General features: G+C 36.0%; 1 protein-coding gene across 1 annotated transcript in view; it reads right to left on the bottom strand.

Moving 5' to 3' along the window:
* Positions 1–22,107, bottom strand: part of VWA3B (von Willebrand factor A domain containing 3B) — a 63,756-nt gene that overhangs the window by 18,962 nt on the left and 22,687 nt on the right. The window contains exons 10-21 of the mRNA XM_065675752.1: positions 21,486–21,640; positions 19,332–19,470; positions 17,779–17,910; positions 14,391–14,489; positions 12,269–12,451; positions 10,720–10,847; positions 9,131–9,309; positions 8,344–8,472; positions 7,148–7,187; positions 6,868–7,024; positions 3,788–3,906; positions 925–975 (exon numbers count right to left, since the gene is read on the bottom strand). Of these exons, the coding sequence (XP_065531824.1) occupies positions 925–975; positions 3,788–3,906; positions 6,868–7,024; positions 7,148–7,187; positions 8,344–8,472; positions 9,131–9,309; positions 10,720–10,847; positions 12,269–12,451; positions 14,391–14,489; positions 17,779–17,910; positions 19,332–19,470; positions 21,486–21,640 (1,511 nt within the window). The remainder of the gene's footprint in view (positions 1–924; positions 976–3,787; positions 3,907–6,867; positions 7,025–7,147; positions 7,188–8,343; positions 8,473–9,130; positions 9,310–10,719; positions 10,848–12,268; positions 12,452–14,390; positions 14,490–17,778; positions 17,911–19,331; positions 19,471–21,485; positions 21,641–22,107) is intronic.

Below are 22,107 nucleotides of genomic sequence, written 5' to 3' on the forward strand. Positions count from 1 at the left end.
AGATCATAAGTTTGGAAGAGAAATACATCAAATATTTCAATTCCATGAACTATTATTAATGATTTAAATATGTCTCTTTAGCAACAGACTGTACAATTGATAGGACTGTTTGGTTTTTTTTATGTACATAATTGGCCATATATTACCAATAATAAAATGTTTTGAATACCACCCTTTCAAATTCTTATACTTTACAAGTCATTGTCTATCAACAGACATCTACTTCTTTTTTTCTTTAATTCTGTGATGTTCGTTTGTTTAACAGTGTTCACTTTCTCCCCGCACCAGAACGGGGTTTTATTTCTTCTTAGTTCTCTGTGTAGTTTTTGCTCAGTAGCTAAAGTATTCTTAAAAACATTCTCATTTTCATTACCATTTTTCTACCTAGGAATATCTCATACCTATTCACTTTATTCTCTGAAGTAAAGAGAATCTAACTTCACTGATGTCAGTCTTATTTATACAGTCACTAGTTTTCTAAATCAATACACAGAAATAAGCTAGTTAAAATAGTAAAAAATTCCAGTGTGACCTACAGTCCCAGTGCATGCTGTAAAGGTGCTTATTATTCCTTTACAAACCAGTCACTGAAATGTTTTTTACAGGATGAGAGATTTAACTTGACGCTAAAGGCAATGATATGCTGCCCTCCCAAGGCCCTGCCACTTGACACTGATTAAGAATAGACCAGCACATTCAAGTAGAATGCAAGTCTTTTCCTTAAAAAATAATCATCAATGCAAGAAGAATGTCCAGAGTTTCATATTGCTCCATATCACATATTCATTGGTGAAAGTAAGGTATACATATACTTGATATATTTGAAATTAAAACCAATTGGTTACAGAAATATTGATAAAAGTATCAAATATTTATGATCAGCCTTTCAGAGGTAGGTTAGAAATCTGAAAGCTGGTAACTTACTTGTCTCTTTCCTCCTGAGGGAGTGCTCTCCAGATAACTAGATTTAGGCGCCTATTAAAGAAAACAAAGTAGTTTTTGAGGGAATACAGTTGCTTGCGCATCTGATCATCTCAAAGCTAGCTAATAAACAGTTTCTTATGATATCTGCATTGATTTGTATTCCAAGAACACTGCATCATCAGACTGTATCCTCATCATTCAGCTATGAAATTATCAACTGCAAGGGAAGATGGGAAAACAGCATCTTCCATCAAGTAGCAGCATGACTGTTTCAGGGTCATAGAAGGATTAATGGCAATCACTGCTGCTTCTTGCCAGGATTTTCTGTGGATGGTTCTCATCAGCACCAGCATGTTAAATCAAATAACAAAACTGATTAAATGCTAGTTAATCTAAACACAGTTCCTCCAATGAAACAGTTTCAGAAAACTGTATCCTTGAGACACACAGAGAGAAATGCTATTTAATTTTTTTTTTTTTAATTTTTTTTCCTGCTAAGATAACCTCTCAGTTGTGCCATTCAAGTTTCTCTTTTGTTAAACTCTGGCTATGAACAAAAACTACTGACAGGAAAACAGAAGGGATTATCCCAAAAGAGTGCAGTTCTGAGATCTTTTAAAAACACCACTAAACTTTCTGCTTTTGCTTTTTAGACATACATTATAAACTCTCATCGGGTCATTTAGCTTACAGTTTTCACTGTTGACATTTCAAACAATTAAGCCATCACTCAATTACTTCATTTCATCCTATAGAAGTAAACCTCTACTGAAATTGCTGTAATTGTAGAAAAAATTTCAAACTTCCTTTGCAAATACAAGAACAAACTCATTGTTAGGAAAAATTCAGATTACAACCATCAAACTTTTAACAGTCCTGCCAGATTTACTGCTGCATGTACAAAAAAGCTCATTAACACCAGATTTTTAATATTAATTTCCAATGATTGATTTTATCTACTAGAAACCAAACCCCAGCAGTTTTAGAATGTAAATCACTTCATTCATTCACAATCTGCAGTCTCAGCATGCACTAATTAAGCTTATTAAATTAAGCTTATTTCAAACTTCTTAATGTGCACACTCATAACTAACTCATTTGTAAAACATTTTGGCTATACAAGATCATAGATATTTTGAAGCTTCCCATGGTGTACTGGATATTCACTTTGTTAGAGTACAGTATTTCTGCCCTTGCCACTTTTCTCCCACTAAATCTGATGCTACAGTCAATCTACGTATAGGGGAGATACTGTTATGCTTGCTTCTGTTCTTGAAACCTGCATGCCCTGCTATATTGTCTCATCTATAGATGTCAGAATAACTTTGTGACCAATCACTATTCACAAAGCTGAACTGCAGGATCTACAAATTCAATTACTGGAAAAGTACTGTGCATTTAGAGCAAAATAGATTTGACTGGGTTGCCGTTTCACATGTAGAGCAAAACCCATGAGAACTCTTTTTTACATTGTCAACTATAAGGACCTTCAGGCAGATCTCTCTTCTATCCATCTTTTTCACAGAAGTAGTGAACTCAATTTACTATTGTAAATGCACTGATTCATTGACTTGCACCAGTAAACGTAAGTAAACAGTACTCGAAATCACCAAAATTTTAGGGGGACTGTAAAATGCTGTCAGATCATTAGAGTTTTACCAGAAACCACTTTTCTTTCCCTCAGAATTGAAGTCAGTAAATGTAAAATATGCAATGGTATGGCACAGAAATGAAAAATTCAATATTTTTTCAGAAGCCACCATCAAAAATACGCCACTTAAACCTTCTATCAAAATGAATAAAAAATTGAGATTTTCTGAGTTCTTCATCAGCCTGATAATAACAGTATTGTCTCAATGACTGAGCACACAAACCAAAAAGATTTTTATTCACTGAATTTCATTAAGATTAGACACAGCAAGCAGCATTCGCAAATCATAATTCTTAACTTTTACCACAAAAGCTGGATACATTCAGAAATAGGACATGGGACTGAAAAACAGAGATATATGTTTTGAAAAGAATTGGTATGCTCATGGAGCTACAGAGGGGAGAAAAACCTTAAAGGGTCTCAGTGGAATTAATCAAAAACTAAAGACTAAACATTTATCATCAATGTTATTTTTTGTCATCTAAAATAATTAAATCTGTAAACGATATTAGAATACAGTCTGAAAAAGATATCTCTTATTTACTTAAGCAGTTCTAGTCAAAGCTCTCATAAGTTTACTGAATGACAGTAGTAGTCAAATAATTGCATTACTTTAAAAAAAAATCCACAGAGCTAGGCCAAGAAAAGAAATATCTTAAGAGATCTAATGTCTTTGTCCTGTTTACTTCTCATATGTTTTTACCAACATTTAGTTAATATCTCTCATACTTCTCTCTTTCAAAAAAAAAAAAAAATCGTATCTTAAAGATGCCTCAGTTACATTCTTGCATCCATAGTTTGGTGCTAGGCAGCTGGCAGCAAAGAGCAGGCCACTAACTTAAAAGTCAGTTTATGGATTTAGGAGCTTAATTGTAAATTAAAAGCCTGGCTACCACTGTATGTTTGGGAGATATTCCTCCTTAGGGGTTTCTGCTGCCAAGTTTATTCCCAGAAAGTAAAAGAATGATTTAATTTTTTTAGCACTGAACAAACATTTATTATTTCCTAGCCTATTATCTGGGTCTCTTAATCCTACTTTTTTTTTTTTTTTAAGAAAATAGATATTTCTTCTACAGGTAGATGGTGGATTAAAGTATGTCAATGTGCAGAATTACCAGTATTAAGCAAAGCATGTGTGAGTGAATATCCACTACATAAGAAAAATTTTAATTGAGACTACAAACTTGATACATTTCTGATGAGTAGACTTGCCTTTCATAGGATTTAATTGCTTGTTCCAGCTTCTCTTTATAGGCATCAAGATTCACTGCCTGAGGATTAATTAGTGTGATCCACTTCTTGTTGTTGCTAACGTGGGCCAATGGTAGGATCTATTATACAATAAAAGACAAAAACTTCATTTATCGTACAACTTTTCCTCCACCAGTATAACCAAATGCCTATGAGTCCATGTCCAAGGATCAGAACAGCCAGAGGGACCACTGGAAGGCTTCAGAAAGATCTGAGCACCCCAAAGAAATGTCAGAATTAAGGCATAGATCCCAGCCCGCTAATAAAATCTTCTGAAATTACACAATTCTTTTACATAGAAGTTGCAAATTAAGATTCCTAACTACTAGTTAAGTCTAACTAAATCAGTACTGTCAAACAATTCACTTTAATAATGGAAGGGTTGGTCAGAAGGTAGACAAGAATGTCTGAAGCACGACCATATTCCAGGTTGTACTGCTTTAAAACAACACTCTATTAGCATCTAATTCTAGCATACAGGTGTGTTAGTTCCTTTTTTAATGTATTTAATACTCTTATTCTGGAGGACCATATTTTCTAAGGAACTGCAGTACTAAAAATGAAGAGAGACATTTCTAAGCATTGCGCTGATCACCGAAGAATGAACAAGGTGGATATTGCTCACTGAAACTACTCTTACTTAACCATAGTAAGACTTAGGAAACTAACCAGGTTGGGCAGAATCAGGAACTTCAATACCTTTCAAATCTCAAAATACAGCATTGACGTAAGTCAATTTCTTTACAAAATAAAAAGTCATACACTTACAAGTAGATCTTCAAAAGGCAGAGAAAAAGGTAGAAAAGGATGACAGAGAGGAGTAAAGATGCTTTCTCAATCTGTCAGTCCAAAGTCCCACCATCATACAGCCTCTTAAATTACTCTGCAGTTCATGTAAGAAAAGTATTCTGGTTTTGGCTGGGATAGAGTTGTTTTGTTCGTTTTTTGGTTGGTCTTTTTTTCTCAGTAGCCAATGCAGTGCTGTGTTTTGGATTTAGTATGAGAACAATGTTTATAACACACTGATGTTTCAGTTGTTGCTAAGTAGTGCTTACTTAAAGACTTTCCAGTCTCTCATGCTCTGCCAGTGAGGAAATGCACAAGAAGCTGGGTGGGAGCAGAGACAGGAGAGCTGACCCAAACTAGCCAAAGGGATATTCCATACCACAGAATATTATGCTAAGTATAGAAACTGGGGGAGTTGGCCAGGAGCCACCGATCACTGCTTGGGGACAAGCCGGGCATTAGTCAGCAGGTGATGAGCAATTGTATTGATCATCACCTGTGTTTCTTGAGTTTTACTCCTCTTTCTCTTTTTTCTAATATTGTTTATTATTGTTATTGTTGTTGTTATTATTGTGACTATATTTTACTGTATTTCAATTATGTAACTGTTCTTATCTCAACCCACAGGTTTTGTGTTTTTCCAGTTTTCCCCCCCATCCCACAAGGCGGGGGGGAGGACTAGGGGGAGTAAGCGAGCAGTTGTGTGGTACTTAGTGGCTGGCGCGAAACCATGACAAAAAACTGTTTTATACATCAATGTCCTTATAACGATTATAAACAGAAAAAAATCCATGAAATAAATGGAGAAGATGTGGAATGTTACTCTCCCCAGAAATGTCATCAACACATATGGTTAAGTGGGAAGCTTCTCCAAGTGCATCTCTGAGACCAGGATATAGATGACAAAAAGATGGATGAGGTTCAATTTAAATAAATCTAAAACCCCTGTTGGGGGAATAAGGGAAGCAATCAGAAAATAAAATACTAAAAAGACTCCTTTAATGGGAACATTTTTCAGTGATGTCTTATTTGTGTTTGAATCATTACAGCTTACCTGGATTCCAAATTACTGTAGTATGACCATTTTTTCAGAAGCACTTTATATTTATTGTATATATATAACTACCCACGAGATTCTTATGACTTTAAATTCCCTTCTCTTTCTGAGGACATCTTTTCTCTCATTAATAAATCTGTGTCACATCAGTGCCAGACCACACCTAAGCTTCTGATATTGAATTAATCTTGAGATCTCCTAGAAGCTAAAGTTAATGGGAACATGTTACTGTGAAGTATCTTGCCAGAGACAGATGAGGTAAATCTCTGCCCAGAACTGTGAGCCATGAAATCTCGCTACCTGTCATTTTCAAGAGGAGCTTGAAAGCTGAAAGGCAAGAAACAGAGCACCTCTCATCCAGTTTCATATTGCCATAGTTGTTGTCTGCTGTGTTACTCAAACCAAGTTAATAAAAATCCAGCAGGGCTTTACCATGCAGAAGCCCACTGTTACATTTCCTAACAGATTTATAGAGTAACTTCAAGTACAAACAGCATCACCTGCAAAATCAACATTTAATACAGTTTATAAAACACTTTGAGTAGAATATGAGGGGCAGACGAACAAAATCACATTATTATGGTATTGAAGAGTAAAAGCAGAATTTAATGTGTTCTTAGCAAATTGTAAACTTGAAATGCTATGTGGAATGACAATTAGAACTTCATGATACACAATTCATTGTAAATGTTACAGTCTCACAATTGCCTACACCTATCAGAATTAAATTTTAATTACTGAATTCCAATACTTTTCAAAAGGTCTTAGCAGACCCATGTAAACCTTGAGAAAGTACAAATCCATGAAGTGTGCACCTGCAAAGTTTTCCAAATGAATTTAGGGACCTAAAATAAATACTCAGTGAATTAATATGTCTCAGTAGAGGCTATGGTGCTCAAGAAATTGCTGAATACCTGATGGCTGCACACTGCTGTCAACTGTTAACTGTGAAAGAAAAATATATAGCTCTAAAACTTAATTATAAAGTCTGCAAGAAATACTATTAACTATCAGTTTTATCTTCTTACTGATGCATGAATAAATATTCAGATATGCATTACACATTTAGTGGACATCAACCATCTACAATAAACACTAGGGAATGCAATTATGACATTCATAGAAATTAATAAAAACATATTTCTAAAAACAGTATCAAGCTTTTTTTGTTTGCTTTGAAACAGTGTGTGAGCATTACCTCATCAAATACTTTAGAAACTACATGTTTGTCCAGAACTGGGATGTATTTGGCACCATGAGGAACAGCAGTAGGAGCTAAAGCATCCATGATGGTGAGTCGCCTAGCAACCAAGCCATGGGTCTTTAACCAAAGAGCTGAAGAGATATCTAAAGAACTAGAAAAAAAAGAACTGTTAGATGTAGCACAAGGTAGAAATACATTTGAGAAGTTCGAAATGACAGAAGAAAAATATAAACAATAATTTGTGTGATGTATGTATATATGTGCCCAGACATACCTTTTAGATGCCCTTTTCACAGATTTCTGCACCTTCAGATCTAAGATGAAACATTTGCATTTCATTAGCTCACAACTTTAGTGCACACGAAAATACGCAAATAGAAACTGACATATAATAGCATCATTATTTTTTTATTTTAGCTTACTAGCAGTGTCACAAAGACTACACAGTAATCACAGTAATGTCTAATTAGAATGCTAAATTAATCAATAAGAATTATGTTTCTTGTGTTTCTTGTTGCTTGATCAACAGTAACAATGCTACTAGATGACTCATGAGCCCTAATTAGTCAATGAGGAAATTTACAAAATAGTTGGGGAATAATTTAAGTTAAAAGAAAAATGAACTTGGAATGTATTTATTTATTATAACAACAACAAGAAAAAGACTATCTGGTTTATTTCCCATTTCAAGATGTGATACCAATACTAGTGATATCAATAGCGAGATGGCCGGGAGTGGCTAATCTAAAGTATACTGCTATGAAAATCTGTATAAAAGGTATATAAAAAAATAAAAATAAGACACTGAAATGTAAAAAATGTCAAACATCTTTAAGTATATAGGTGACTTTTTAGAACAACTTAGAGGACCTAATATAAAGTTCAGAGTTGCATGAACTCCTGAGAGACAAGAAAACTATCTGGATGTATATCCAAGCCCCACCGGAAATACTTTTGTCTCTGTATACGCATCTACCCCAGAGAGCATGTTTTTTGCAAGTCTAAGCATACTAATAAAGTACAACCTCCTTTCACATTGGTACCAAAGAATTAGAACCACCATTCAGCTTTAACCTCAGCATTGCATGTAACTACAAATTACTGTATCTCGACAATCTGTTAGTGTATAACAAGATTCTCAAGATGTATTTACACTGTTGATAAGAAGCAGCTGTGATATCTTTCCAGCAGTGTAAGGCATAGTTGTATCACTGCTGCCTCATACTGTGGAAATGATTAAGCTGTTGTAAACCTAACAGTTTGGGCACAGGCAGAAGTCCGGCCGCACATGTAAGGGCCTTGTTACAATATCCTTCTGCACGTCCAGCTCTCTGCATCTGAGCTGTGCTCCAATCCTTTGTGCTGCATTTCTGCACACTTTTGCCTCAAAGGAGGCACCATTAGTTACAAACACAGCAGGAAAGATCTTATTGTCTGTCCCACCCAGAGACTCCTGTTCTGGCAACTTGCCTTCGCAAGTGGTTGTACATTTCACACTCTTTTTGACAGAAAACCTCTTTTTTTCAGGAGATATTCTTTCCTCTGGTCTTTCTTCCCTAGATTTCCTGACGATTCGCAGCAGACTTGTCTTTGTTTGCTCTGTAGGTGTTGAAAGCAAAAGAGCTAACTTATTGCTCAAATACGTGCCTGGGATTTTTGAGATCCCCTTTGCTATTCATTCTCAATTTTTAAGGGAGTGCCTACACAAGACTTCAAACACAATCAGTCCTAATTTGTACCTTGTACTTTCTCAAGGATGAAAACTACTTTTACATCAGCTGTGTAAACTTGGTTTCAGACTGCATACAAAGCATGCTTCAAAGAGAAGCTTAGTGTTACAGTGTAATAAGCAGAAATAAGAAATATTAGTGTAAGCAATGCTGTAACTAATGAAACATAGATCAGCTCTTCATTCTTGCCAATGATGTACTTATATAGAATAAAAAGACAGAAGGGTTTAATAATTACTGTTAAAAAACTGTTTGAAGAGCTTTCAAAACAGTCTGTCAAAATTTTTTTTCATTGCAGTGCCTGTGACGAAGCATAAGTGAGCAGACATCTGTTTGTCTGTTTGGATCAAATAAGTAAGATGGCCAGAAAGTAAAAATTACAAAAGTTAGAATTTCGGAAGGACGATTGTTTAAATCAGGAAAGGATTTATTTGTTCCTACAAGGGTGCTTTTTTGCTATTTTTAACAGAATCTTTTCAAATTAGTGAATAAATTCTGCTAGTAACTACAGTTGATTTTAGTCTTACCTGCATATAATGCTTTCTTCCTTTGGGCTGGACTGTCAGCAGTGGTTTGCCAGGTTTGCTCATGTGGCGTCAGTGTTGGCTCTTCTGAAGCACAGCATGGCCTACTGCTAAGAGTAGAAGTACTCAGCTCCTCAAAATGTTTGTTTACAGATGACCCAGTATATATCTGCTTGTGATTTCTGCTTGTGACAAAAAGAAGAAACAAGCAGGAAAAAACTTCAAGCATGGTTGAAAAAAATGCTAAGTTGTAGTCTTCTGGAAATTTGAATACTAATGTCACATGCTTCAAACAGTATAAAATATTTTCTCTATTACCCAAGTCTGCATTTCAAAGGGGAGTTCAAAAGTTAAAATATTCTTATTTTTTAAAACTATTTAAAAGTAATTTCTTAGTCTGTTTAAAAGATGTTCATTACTTTTAAGGCAATACCCTCATATATTTTTAATAGGTTCAGAATATTCCATAATAGCCACTTAGAGTCCTGGAGGAAAGAGTAAACCTATGATCAGCAAAGAAAATAACTGACACACAAATATCTCCCTATATATATATGCACATATGTGCATATATATATACACACACATTTATACCTATGACCCAGCATGAATAAAATATAAAATACGCAAATTCTGAAATAAACATCTACATTTTCACACTGGACAACCCACCTGCCCTTCTACATGGAATCTTTCCACAGCACTTTCCACTTTCAATATATTTTACTTTCTTTTTAATAAATTTAACTTACTTTTTTAAATAGATTTCTGTCTTACAAATCTGGGCATTATTAAATATACTTTTTTTGGGGGAAAACCATTTTTTTATTAAGGCTATTCTCCTGTTGAGATTACAAGTAACTTCATATTTAAAGTAGGTCTGTGTTTGTTCTGCAAACAGAAACTCAGTGTAATCAGACATGCAGAAAGCTTTTCCACAGTAGCTCAAGAGTCTGCCTTCAGTATGGTGTAGAAGGACCAATATTCCAGCTGTTGTTCTTGGCATCCTGAGGTTTTCAGCGTGTTTTTCAACTGATGCTGAACATGAAACTAGTTTTAATGATGACAAAGCAAGGATAAATATGGCATGGACATTCAGACTCACATGGTAAAATCAAAAATGTGGAAAGAAATAAGCTGAATTTCATTCATAGTCTTTGCCGTCTTTTAAACAAATACGTATATATGTAATTTATGTTTCAATCCGCATGTCCCAATGAGTGGCAATTTACTCATGAAGTACCAGGCCAGATCTACCTATAGGACAATATTTTTTTGTGAATCCTCTCAGAGGGAGGAATTTTACCATATGCTGGAGGCAGAAATATATTTTCACCTTTTTGCTTTAGCTATTCCTAATAATTTGAGACTATTCAGATATTTGAGATAATTTTGGCTCAGACATCACAGTACCAATGTATTTTTCTTCTCCTGCCTTTTCCTGAAACTGTTTAAAACAAACAAACAAACAGAGAACCTTTCTTTTTCAAAGAGGAGAATGTCAGAGGTAAAAAATGCATGGCAATGAGAAAGGAGAAATGTGACAGACAGCTCCTATCTCTTATTAACATAATAGCACTACGAGGACATACTTATTCTCTAATTCATTTTCTCCATTACAGGAATCCATCATCAGACATTCGGCATGAAAGGTCTTCACTTTCTCCAGGTCTCTTTCTCCTTGCTCAATCTCTCTTTTCAAAAGATGTATGTCTTCACTCTAACAAAAAGAAAATCATAGAATCATAGAATCACAGAATCACAGAATCAGAGAAACAAAGAATAGTTTGTGTTGGAAGGGACCTTCAAAGGTCATCTAGTCCAATCAAATGTTCTATTACAATTACTATTAAACATGCTTCATTTCTGAACTGAAACTATGAAAGCTGTCATCATAGTTCTGAATAACGCCTCAGGACAGCTGCAAAATTTTGTACACTTTTTCAGGTAGTCTCTTGTACTTGGCAATACAGACTTCCAAATTACTCTTCCTTTTCAGGAAAATGAAGAACATTCCCTAACAAGCCTTGAGATGTGAACATCATCAAAATACGAATATATGAGAGATATAATCCTCAGTAGCTCCCCTCATTCCCAGCAAGCAAGCAATAAGTAAAATATGATACAAGATATGTACATTACAAATGTTGTCCTGTCATTCTACAAATCACAGCTGTATCACATACTGTCCCTGATAAACAAAAAGTAAAAAACATACTCTTCAAGTAAACAATGGAACTAAATAGGAATCATTTGGACTACAGGAGGAAACAGGAAGGAAATTCCAACAATGATCCCTTTACAACTCCCACAGGGCCAGAAGTCTGGAGTTAGAGAACACAGACTGCCCCTCATCTTCCCAACATGCTCAGTTTCACACAGTCCACACCAGCAGAATCATGGAAATTGCCCAGTACACAGTCTGATACCATTCAAGAGCTGGAGTATTTTCACTACATCTCCTGCTACTGTCTTGTTCCTGATTGTTCTCATTGTTCCACTACCACCATTTCTAAAAGTTGTGGAACTAATTAACTCTAACCTTAATTAAAAACAAGAATATGCTTTAAATGGGTGTTTCTGATTGTCTATTCAGAAATTTCCTATAGGGAATTGCTAGATTGAGCTGCTTAGTCACACATGACAGATCACTGTTATTACAGTCATTTTACTCATTATAGATCTCTCCCCAGTGGCTACTGTAGAGCAAACTTTAAGCAAAATTCATAGAATCCTTCCTTCATCATCATTCAAATTCAGCTCTGATATCTTTCATTTACTGGTATGATACAAACCATAGTTTTATTTTAAAAAGTAACTTATTTTTGAGACCACAGACATCATATGTGTTTCTTCCAGAGCTTACTTTGGTCTATACGTGTTTTGGGTTTTGGTTTCCAGGGGCTTTTTTTGCACCAGTAACACTACAAATGTACTTTGCATGATATTTGGGCTTTTTTTGTTGTGATCTAGTACAAGTTCATAAGAAAAAATGTCAGACATTGCTTTCACATCACTTCAAATCTGACTAGGATAAATCCTCTTTTTCAATAATCTCTTACATGAAATCACAATGATGTGAGTCACAGTTACTTCAATAGAACGATATGAAGAAACAAACATTTATTTTCAAATACTCACAACAATAAACTCCGCAGCATCAGGATCAGTCAAATAAATGTTGTAATAATGGAACCGTCCCTCTGTTTCAGTAGATAGTTCATGCAAAAATTTATTAGCTTCTATATCATCACAGTTGAAGGACACAGTATGGATGGGAACTTTACAGTGAATCTGGACATGAGCCAAAATTATTGGGGGGGGCTGCAAATCAAAAATTTATATTAAACATGTGGCATCTAGAAATGTATTTATGGAAACATGGAGAATTTGTAAGTATTTAATCAGTCATACTGTTGCTTAGAGACAGATGTAGAGCAGTTAAAAGCATACATTTTATATGGATAGCTATTTCACATTAAATAAAATGAGCTAATTGAAAACTGAATTTGAAACACTGATAATGCATTAAGGCACAGGATACTCTAATAAAATAAAGTGTTAGTTGTAATAAAATCAGTACTCTTTGTTTCTGAAATCTTAAAGCAAATTACTAAAGCATAGGAAATTAAACTACTACATTGGTGCTCAGTATCACCAGATGTATAATATTTTTTGACATATATAACTGCTGATATATTAAGCTAAATTAGTTCAATGAAAAGTTGATTCAATACCAGGAAACAAAATAGAGGTGGAGAAAATAGGAAACCTAGTGTTCCTACCCCAAGAAAGAAATCAAAATTAGGTGAGAATATACAAGATGTACCATGTCTAAAAACGCTGAAGAATATGGTAGAAAAAAATTATTGACTCACTTCTCCAGCTTTTGGAGAATTTTTTTCGTCTTTTCTTTTTTTCTTCTTTATCAAGGCATAAATAAAGTATTTATGCAATTTACGTTACTTTCTGAATCCTAGATATATTTAATATTCTTCAGTAGTTAATTTCATGTGGTCTTCAGCCCAGCTATTTGCCTAAGTAAAGTCAGGATTTTGTTGCATATTTGCTTTACAACCAAGCTAAATTTTCAAGGGCAAATAAAGCATTTTTTAAATGCCATTCTCAGCATACAGGCTAGTTTTCACCAGGCATTACCGCTTGAAATTCTTTACAGTTTTTAGTTGGTGTTGCATAGGGTGATATAGCATGAAATATCATCATTTAAATTTATGGTAGCAACATATTCAAAAATAAAAACATAGTTTTGATTTTATTATCCACTTAAAACTAGACTTAAAGCAATTCCAGACTGCTGCTACTCCAGAATTGCACCTACATGAGATCAAATTTGACTCAGTAGGATAAAACTGGAATCATACGGAGACCTAATGGAACAATAGAATAGGTTGGATATTAGGGAAAACTTCTTCACAGAGAGGGTGATCAGGCTTGGAACAGGCTGCCCAGGGAAATGGTGGAATCACCGCTCCCAGAAGTGTTTAAAAAGCATGTTGATGGGGCCCTCAGTGACCTGGTTTAGTGGTGGTCTTGGAAGTCCTGAGGTAACAGTTGGACTTGATGATCTTAAAGGTCTTTTCCAACCTAGTTGGTTCTATGATTCTATGATAATATTAATGGTAACACCTTCATATGAGGAAAAAAAAAGGTCCTTCTCAAAAATGGCATAGCCTTTGTGCAAGTTCTGCAACACAATGTAAGAAGGTGCCTACTTATATATTTAATGTGTTCTTTGAGGGAAAATGTTGAACATAAACCAGTGGGGGGGGAGTGTGGGGGAGATAGCAAAAATTTTCTGTTTAGGATTTCAAGCCATCATGCAAGATTACAGACTTTTAATATTTAAATCCAGCCATATCATTGGACCATCATTATTTTTTTATATTTTTAATTCATGATATATTTGTACTAAGTTACAGAGACATTTTATTTAACACAAATTCTAACCTTGATAGTAACATATCCATTTAATTCAATCCATTTATTTAATCCATTACCAGATCCTTAAAACAACTCATGAGAAATGTCATGAGTTATCATGCACCAAAGACTGGACTGTGCACAGAGAGTTCTAATCAAAACCCCTTCACAAACAGTACATTTCTCAGATAACATTTTTCAATATTATGACAACATCTGACAGATTCCAAGAGACTCAGCTCTGCAGGTATAATATTCATCTCATACTTCAACCTTCTGACACCACAATATTGCGTTTTCTCTTTTCCAACTTCAGAAATACCTGATCAGGTCTCCCATCAGTCAAGAGATAAATTGCCTGTGTGTCAGTATCAGCCAGAGCAATCTGGAGAGCTTTGAGTGTATTTGTGGAACCTCCAACCTAAGAAACCAAAAAGAAAAAACTAAAGAGACAGCTATAAATACTAACAGTCCTTTGTTCTTAGATTCATAATGGCAGTGTACTGATTTAAAGGATATTACAGAAACAAAATCAGTAATAAAATGGTGAAAATATTTATGTCGTATAGCTAGAAAAATCAAAGCTAGTGTCAAAGTAGCATGAATTGGTATCAAATTGGTATTCAGTGCTTATGCAAAGACACAAGCAAAAAGCTGGCAACAGAAATATGAGCTGTAAAAGCAGAAGCAATCACTGAAAGACTATAAACAGGTAGGAAGATTTAAAATGAAAGATACATTCTATTATATTTTCCCACTACAGCTCCTGATTGCCAACTCAACACACTCCCTTGGAAATACTCAGGGACTCAGGATCCACTTATATAATCCATTACAGAAGAGAAATACAAATCTTTAACATTGATCCATACATGCAAAAACATGTTAGTAGATACCATTCTTTACTGTGAGGGTGGTGAGGCACTGGAACAGGTTGCTCAGAGAAGCTGTGGCTGCCCCATCCCTGGCAGTGTCAAGGCCAGGTTAGACGGGGCTTTGAGCAACCTGGCTTTGAGCAATCTGGTCTAAGTGGAAGGTGTCCCTGCCCATGGCAGGGGGGCTGGAACTAGATGATCTTTAAGGTCTCTTCCAACTCAAACCATTCTATGATTCTATTATTGTTTCTTCAGTCTTATTTACTGTGTTAAAACTTCTTCCAATCCTTCTGTCCTGGGTTTACCAGGAGCCGTTTTGCTCCTTCTTAGTAACTGGTGCAAGCTCTGTGTTTTGACTTCCAGCCTGGGCAGAGAGCTGATAACACCGATTGTTTTTAATTGTTGTTAAGTAACGTTTATTCTGGCCAAGGACTTTGTGAGTCTCATGCTCTGCTGGGGACGAGGGGAGGCCGGGAGGAAGCAGAGACAGGACACCTGACCCAAGCTAGCCAAAGAGGTATTCCATACCACAGCACGTCATGCCCAGGGAGGTAACTGGGAGTTACCTGGAAGGGCATGCTCTCTTCGGGGTGGTCGAACTCGTTTGGCGGTGGTATCATATTCTCTTGTTATTTTCTCTTATCAATATTATCATTGGTGGTAGCAGTAGTGATTTGTGTTATACCTTAGTTACTGGGTTGTTCTTATCTCAACCCGTGGGAGTTACATTCTCTTGATTCTCCTCCCCATCCCTCTGGGAGCGGGGAGGGTCGGGGGGGGGGGGGGGTGGACGAGCTGTGTGGATCGGTTTAAACCACGACACCTTCCCTCCAGCAAACAGTTATATTAGAAAGGGCAAAGTAAGTAAATCAGGTGAAATGTAATAGGAAGTACACTCTGAGAGTGACTCTGTATGGCTGTGTAAGAGTGTATGGGTCAGGCAACAAGATAGCACAGAGACTTTATAATCCTATCTTGTAATTCACAAACAATCCGTACCAGTACCCACTCGTAAGAAATAACTAGCCTGAGCCACTTTCCCTGTGTTAAATATATCTACTATTCCCGATATTTTTGTAAGCATTATAAAGTTTTAGATACACATCACTCATTATTACGTGTAAAATACCCATCCTGGATTTTCTCAATAATGGCACATGATTTTGATCTGATTCGAAATGAAAAACTTCTTCCACTATATTATGGGAATGTACTGTGGATGATAATCTAAAGGAAATAACTATGTACCTTATGGTAAAAGCTGTTAATTTTAATTTCTCAGTTGCTACTACTACATGTGAACACCGGTTTTATCAGTGTTTAAACAAAGTTGGCATGCTTCAACTAGGTGGCATAATCACCCCAAAAATTTTAAATGTTGTCACCTCTGAAGGATTTATAAGGGAATAGTTTGTTACTGTTTACAGCTCAGCTTCTTTATTCAACAGCCTGGGACCAAAGTGTATAAAATGAGATCAAAGGATCTACTCTGATTAATATTCCAGAGCAATCTTCTGTTCATTTCAGCTTCACTGTAAAGGCAGCTTTCTGATCTCAGACTTATGCTTGCACTGCTTTAAACAGACTAAAAGGTCAGCAGCAGATGTCAGGCTTGAAAAAAAGAGACTGCTCTTGTACCATTCCTTGTACCATTTCAGATATCTGGATCTGAACTTAAAAGGAAACTTATAATCAACAGTTCACAACTTCACGGATAAGGATGAAAAAGGCCATTCCCAAATACATATACAAGATGGTATCAAACTATAGTAGTTCAAAGTATTATTGAATTTGCATGATGCTGAACCACATATATGGTTTAAACACAGCCAACATTTTTAACTCTCAAGGAACACAGTAAAATTAAGTTTACTAACCTCAGTTATAAGTAGTCACCAACTACTCACTGAGGCCACACTAATAATTTATTTTCTCCATGTATTTGTCTATTTTCTGAGAATATCAAGTTATTATCTTGCTTTGTAGTCTCAGAGGTACTACGTAGCTTCCCCAATTCCGTCATCCCCAGGAATATCATTAAGTCTAAGGAAGAGCTGTCATAATGCTCTTTTATTATATAAATAATAAATTTATTATTATATTTTTATTAGATAAACATGTTTTTTTTGTGTTAGAAAACACAGCATAGGATATATCTGCATTGTTGCATTACTGATTTTCAGTCCTGTACTCATAACATTGCTGTCCACATTTGACACATTAACTGGTCCTAAAGCTGCGGATGGTTACGACCTGGTAGCTGTCTGTGGCTGACCACAAGCATTTCTGTTTCAGGGAAAACTCCTCAGATTTTGGCCACTGTCAGAAAAAGAATATTGGGCAGGTAGACAGATATTTGGTCTGAGTATGGTTGCTCTCATGTTCCTATGAAGGCTGAAGTCAGCTATCTATGCACCAAATGAGAGCAAAAATGCTCCTCCAGCTCACTGGAACCAATTTCCTGTATCACCTCTGAGCTGCAAGTCTGCCAGCCACAGCCCTTATCTGTGCAGCAGCCCTGCAAAAGGAGTGACAAATTCAGACACAGGGTCTGAGCCCTGTCATGGTTCCTACAGAAATCATATAGGCCAGCGTTTGCATTGTGCCTACTAAATACAGCAGGCTGCAAGTTGAATTAATATGATCTTATAAACAAGTCCACTGTTATAGGATTTTTATACCTGACAGTACTCATATACTAAAGTCATCATCATCTATATTTTCAGCTTACTCAAGTCAAATACTTAGTCCAAAAATACCCCAGCCATACTGAAAGAGAAGACACAACTACAACTCTGTACATACGTGCTTTGTGATAATTAGTTGCCATGTTACCTTAAGCCCTTTTATCCAAAGCCAGGCATCTTGCAAATTTTCCTCATTAACTTCAGCAAGTTTCTCTTGCCATGCCAATGCTTGGGCACTAAATTTCACGAAGTTAAATCTCTTTTTGTGTCTCAGTTGTTCCTGCAAAATACAGCCCCTGAACTTTACTCAGTCTTAAAAGAAAGAATACTTGTATCCTGAAATACTGCCTAATAGGAGTTATTTTAATTAATATACAGCTGATTATATGGTTACAATAAATTATGATAATATTCAGTTATGGTGTACAGAGAGACATACAAAGACAATTATTGCCTGGAATTATTAAGATTACTTGAACTTCCCAATATAAGCCTCCATTGACTCATACTTCTCAAACTACTTGAATAGCAAATGTCTAGGAGGGCAAGAAAGAGAGACACGAAACTGGGTGTGAGAAATGATTAAGAAAGTGCTGTATGGAAGAGATTATTACTGCTTACCAAAGGAAACTGAAATCAGAAACAAAGTAAGATCATTTAGAGAGGGAGAATGAGAATCAGAAGTAGAGCACTGGCAAGGGGAACTAGGACAGCAGGAGAGAATTAAGTTAAGAATTTGCTGAAGTTGCTTTTGGACCAAAGTTATAAGGAGGGGAAGATTTATGCAAGCTAATACAAACTTTCAGAGCCTGGAATCTTCGCCTCCCTTTCATCTCCATTTTTGTGCAGCTGCTTGTGAAACTTCCTGGCACAGTATCTAATAATTTTCTAGTGCTAGTGATCTGCTTTTAGGACCACATCATACTGTGTCCTAGCAGTTGTGCACTTAGCTCAAAAACCTCTCTGTTATAAATTTTCTAGGCCTACTAATGATTCCCATGAATGCCAGACTGATAGAACTATTATTTGCCAGTTACTCCCCTGAAGTAAAAAAAATAAATAAATAAAAAAAAATAAGATTAAACAGTGTCTGCTTCTTTCAAGTATTAATGTAAGCTTAGGTGACATCATTGTAGATTTCTAAAACTAGGTGAAACAAACTCTCTCTTAGGTGTGTCTCCCAGTACTCACTGCTTTTGAGGTACTTGTGCACTTTGTAATGTTCTGAGTCACTGTAAGATGCAAGCAAGTCCAAAATGTTCTACACCCTTTATTGTAAAAGTATGAAGGTGAATCTAGAATACATGTTACAAATCAGAACATGGCAGTGGAATCATATGACACTGTTTAAAAATACAAATAAAAATGCCAGAAGGTGTTTCATTGCATAGCTTTATTGTTTGGGGGGGGGGGGGGAGGGTGGAGTGGTGGTTGGTTTGGGTTTTTTTTAGGAGGGAGGTGGCTACAGGGAAAGAAGAACTACTTAAGCCTTCTTTTCTCTGGATTTTTTCAAATGTTTGTACAAATGAGGGAAAAATGTAAATTTTTAACTGAAAAAAATGATCAGACCAAGAAAGCTAAAAATATTTTTATAAAGCCATTATTATTATTTTTTTTAAAATACTAGAGTAATAACTATCCAGGAAAGATCAGCCTACTCTAAAATGCTCCTCAGTCTTCAGAATCATCACTTTATCATACCTGTATGAGCTGAAATATTTTCTCCTTCACCAGTGGCAACTTGTCTTTCATAGACTGGGATGTATCAATGAGAATATAGACATCATCTTCAAACACATTCCCAAACAGGCCTCTGCTTCCTCGTTGAAGCCACTTAATCCTCGGGAAGAAAAAAAAAAATTCAAACCTGGTCTGTAAGATTTTTAGAGCTTTGCTCATTAGAATCTAACAGGAAGGATCTTTTTCCAGCTCCTTTACTTCTTATTCTCTTTCCCTAAGCACCTGCTACTAGTCACTGTCAGAAGCTGTATATTAGGCTTGATGAACCAATCCTACATCACTACATAACAAAACAAGGCATTTTTATTTTCTAATTTCTGTAGGACTCTAGAGACAGGCAAAACAGACAAAGCAATACAGCATCTTTATAAAGCCAACTATTGGGTCCTTTGAGCTGGGAAATTCCATGTGGAAGTAACTGTTAACTACTGCCCCTGTAACTGTTCTCCAGCATGAACTCAAGAAATCATTTAAACATAGGCTAATCCATCTCCCTTTTCAGGAAACCACTTGAGAATCTATTCTGCAAGGAACTTAAGCACTTTGAAGAGCCTTAATATAATGCAGATGCTTCAATGTTTTGCTGACCTTGAGCCTTAAATACAGACTTCGTTTTACATTTTAAACAGGATTGAAGCATACCTGCCAGTTAAATACGTGCATACATACTGCTGTGTACAAGAACATTTCCTTAGTAATGGCTGCATCAGGTCCAAATCTGATTTCCCTTGAGAGTCATAAACTACTTGTCTACTCTGAAACAGAGACATTTAACAGACGGAATAAAACGAGCCTAGGAAAAAAATGATGTCATGGAAACTTAGAAGATCCTATTACATTTGCTACTGAGAGCTATTTTGCCATCAGTTATTTTCCCTAAATTGTTTGATGAGGTCAACCAACACTTTTTAACAATTAGATGAACCATTAAAAACAGCAAATCCATAAACTTGGCTTGGACTTCAAAACTACGTACTCATCAAAACCTCTCACCTCAAATTTTTCTGTCACAGTATGTTAATACTATCCTAAATACAGCAAGATGAAGATAAACTGAAAGGAATAACAAAACTTTCTCTGACCTTGATAAATGCAATCAAGCTGTTATACTTTTGGTAGAGAAGCAGCAATAAAATTAAAATTCCCATCCCACTTTTTTCAGCAAGACTTCTCACTGTCCTAATGTGAGACATTAGGACAGTGACTCAGTGATTTCAGTGATACATCTTATCAGCCACAGGAGTTGTGGTTGCCCCATCCCTGGCAGTGTTCAAGGCCAGGCTGGATGGGCTTTGAGCAACCTGGTCTACGGGAAGCTGTCCCTGCCCATGGCAGGGGAGTTGGAACTAGATGGTCTTTAAGGTCCCTTCCAAACCAAACCATTCCATGAGTCTAATATAGAAAACAGAGGACAACATTTATTCTTTCTCTTGGTTCTACAGTATACATTTTTGAAGTATCCTTCTTCTCCTAATGTAGGTATAAAAGCCAATTTACTTGAGGGCATCTTTAGGCCAGATGCATCACACCCTCAGATTGCTTATTTTTTGGTAGATGTCCTACAAAATCAAAGAGTGTATCTATATGGCTGCAGAAAAGTAAACTAGGGAGATAGCTTGGGCACTGAACTTCTGATCTTATGCCTTATTAGCTCATGCCTTGACTCTGATAAAGACTGTTCAAACTTGTCTTCAACACAAAATTGCAAAAAGGACAGGTAACCGTTATTGGTATGGGCACAAGCCAAGCTGTGCTACTTGGTGTCAGAGGTATCACAAGGATGTACACAGGATGAATCTTTACAAAGTTTTACTGATGATTCCAGAAGTTCTCTGCTACCTCATGTCCTCATGCTTTTTGGCACTTCTAGCAGTATTTTAATAATGTGCAAACTGACTCACATTTGTGTTCCAGAAGAACAAAAGGTAAAACTGTTCATCAGTTTTCTCATATGGATACTAAGAAATCCTACACACAAGATTCTGATCTAAAATGGATTTCTGGCTTAGTACTGGCAGTTTACCAACAACTGAAGCTTCTTATGACAGTAAATGTCAAACATTTCAACACCAACATAAAATAATACAAACTGATTTTACATGACAGAACACTAACCTTCCCTCCACTTGTCTGAGAGCTGTCCTCATTTTCTCTTCATACTGCTTATACTTTTCTGTACTAACATATAGGTGAACCATAGATCCATCTTTCCAGAAGGTATGTACAAATCTGTTGCAGTATTTTGCATGAATTACCTTCCTCTTTGTCTCCTACAGCCAAGAAAAACATGCTTTATGTTCCAAAACACATTATTTTGCAGTAATAACTAGTGAACAAACTTCAAAGGTACATGCTTGTTGCACTTGAACAGGTGAAGATAGGGACAGGATGGCAAAAGCCAGCAGAAACTGGTTTCATTCCTGTAGCTAGCAAGAACAGAAGCTTACCAAATAGTGTAATGATAAATCTTGAGAAAAACAAACAGAGCACAAATTCATCCAAATTTGTTTAAAGACTTGCAAATACTGGAGCACCTGAGACCAACACTTCTAAGGAAAAATAAAGATGACAAGCTTTGACCTACCCCACACAAATGCATAGCAAAGTAAGGCATTGCTTAAGCCAGTTCTTATTCTTCTTTGCAAACTATAAGTGGACCAGGAAAGACCAGGAAACAGCAATTTCAAATGGCCCTTTGGCACAATCTTATTTATGAACACCTTTGTCCCAGCCCACT

Source organism: Lathamus discolor, chromosome 4 (genome assembly GCF_037157495.1).
Source record: "Lathamus discolor isolate bLatDis1 chromosome 4, bLatDis1.hap1, whole genome shotgun sequence".
NCBI lineage: Eukaryota > Metazoa > Chordata > Aves > Psittaciformes > Psittacidae > Lathamus > Lathamus discolor.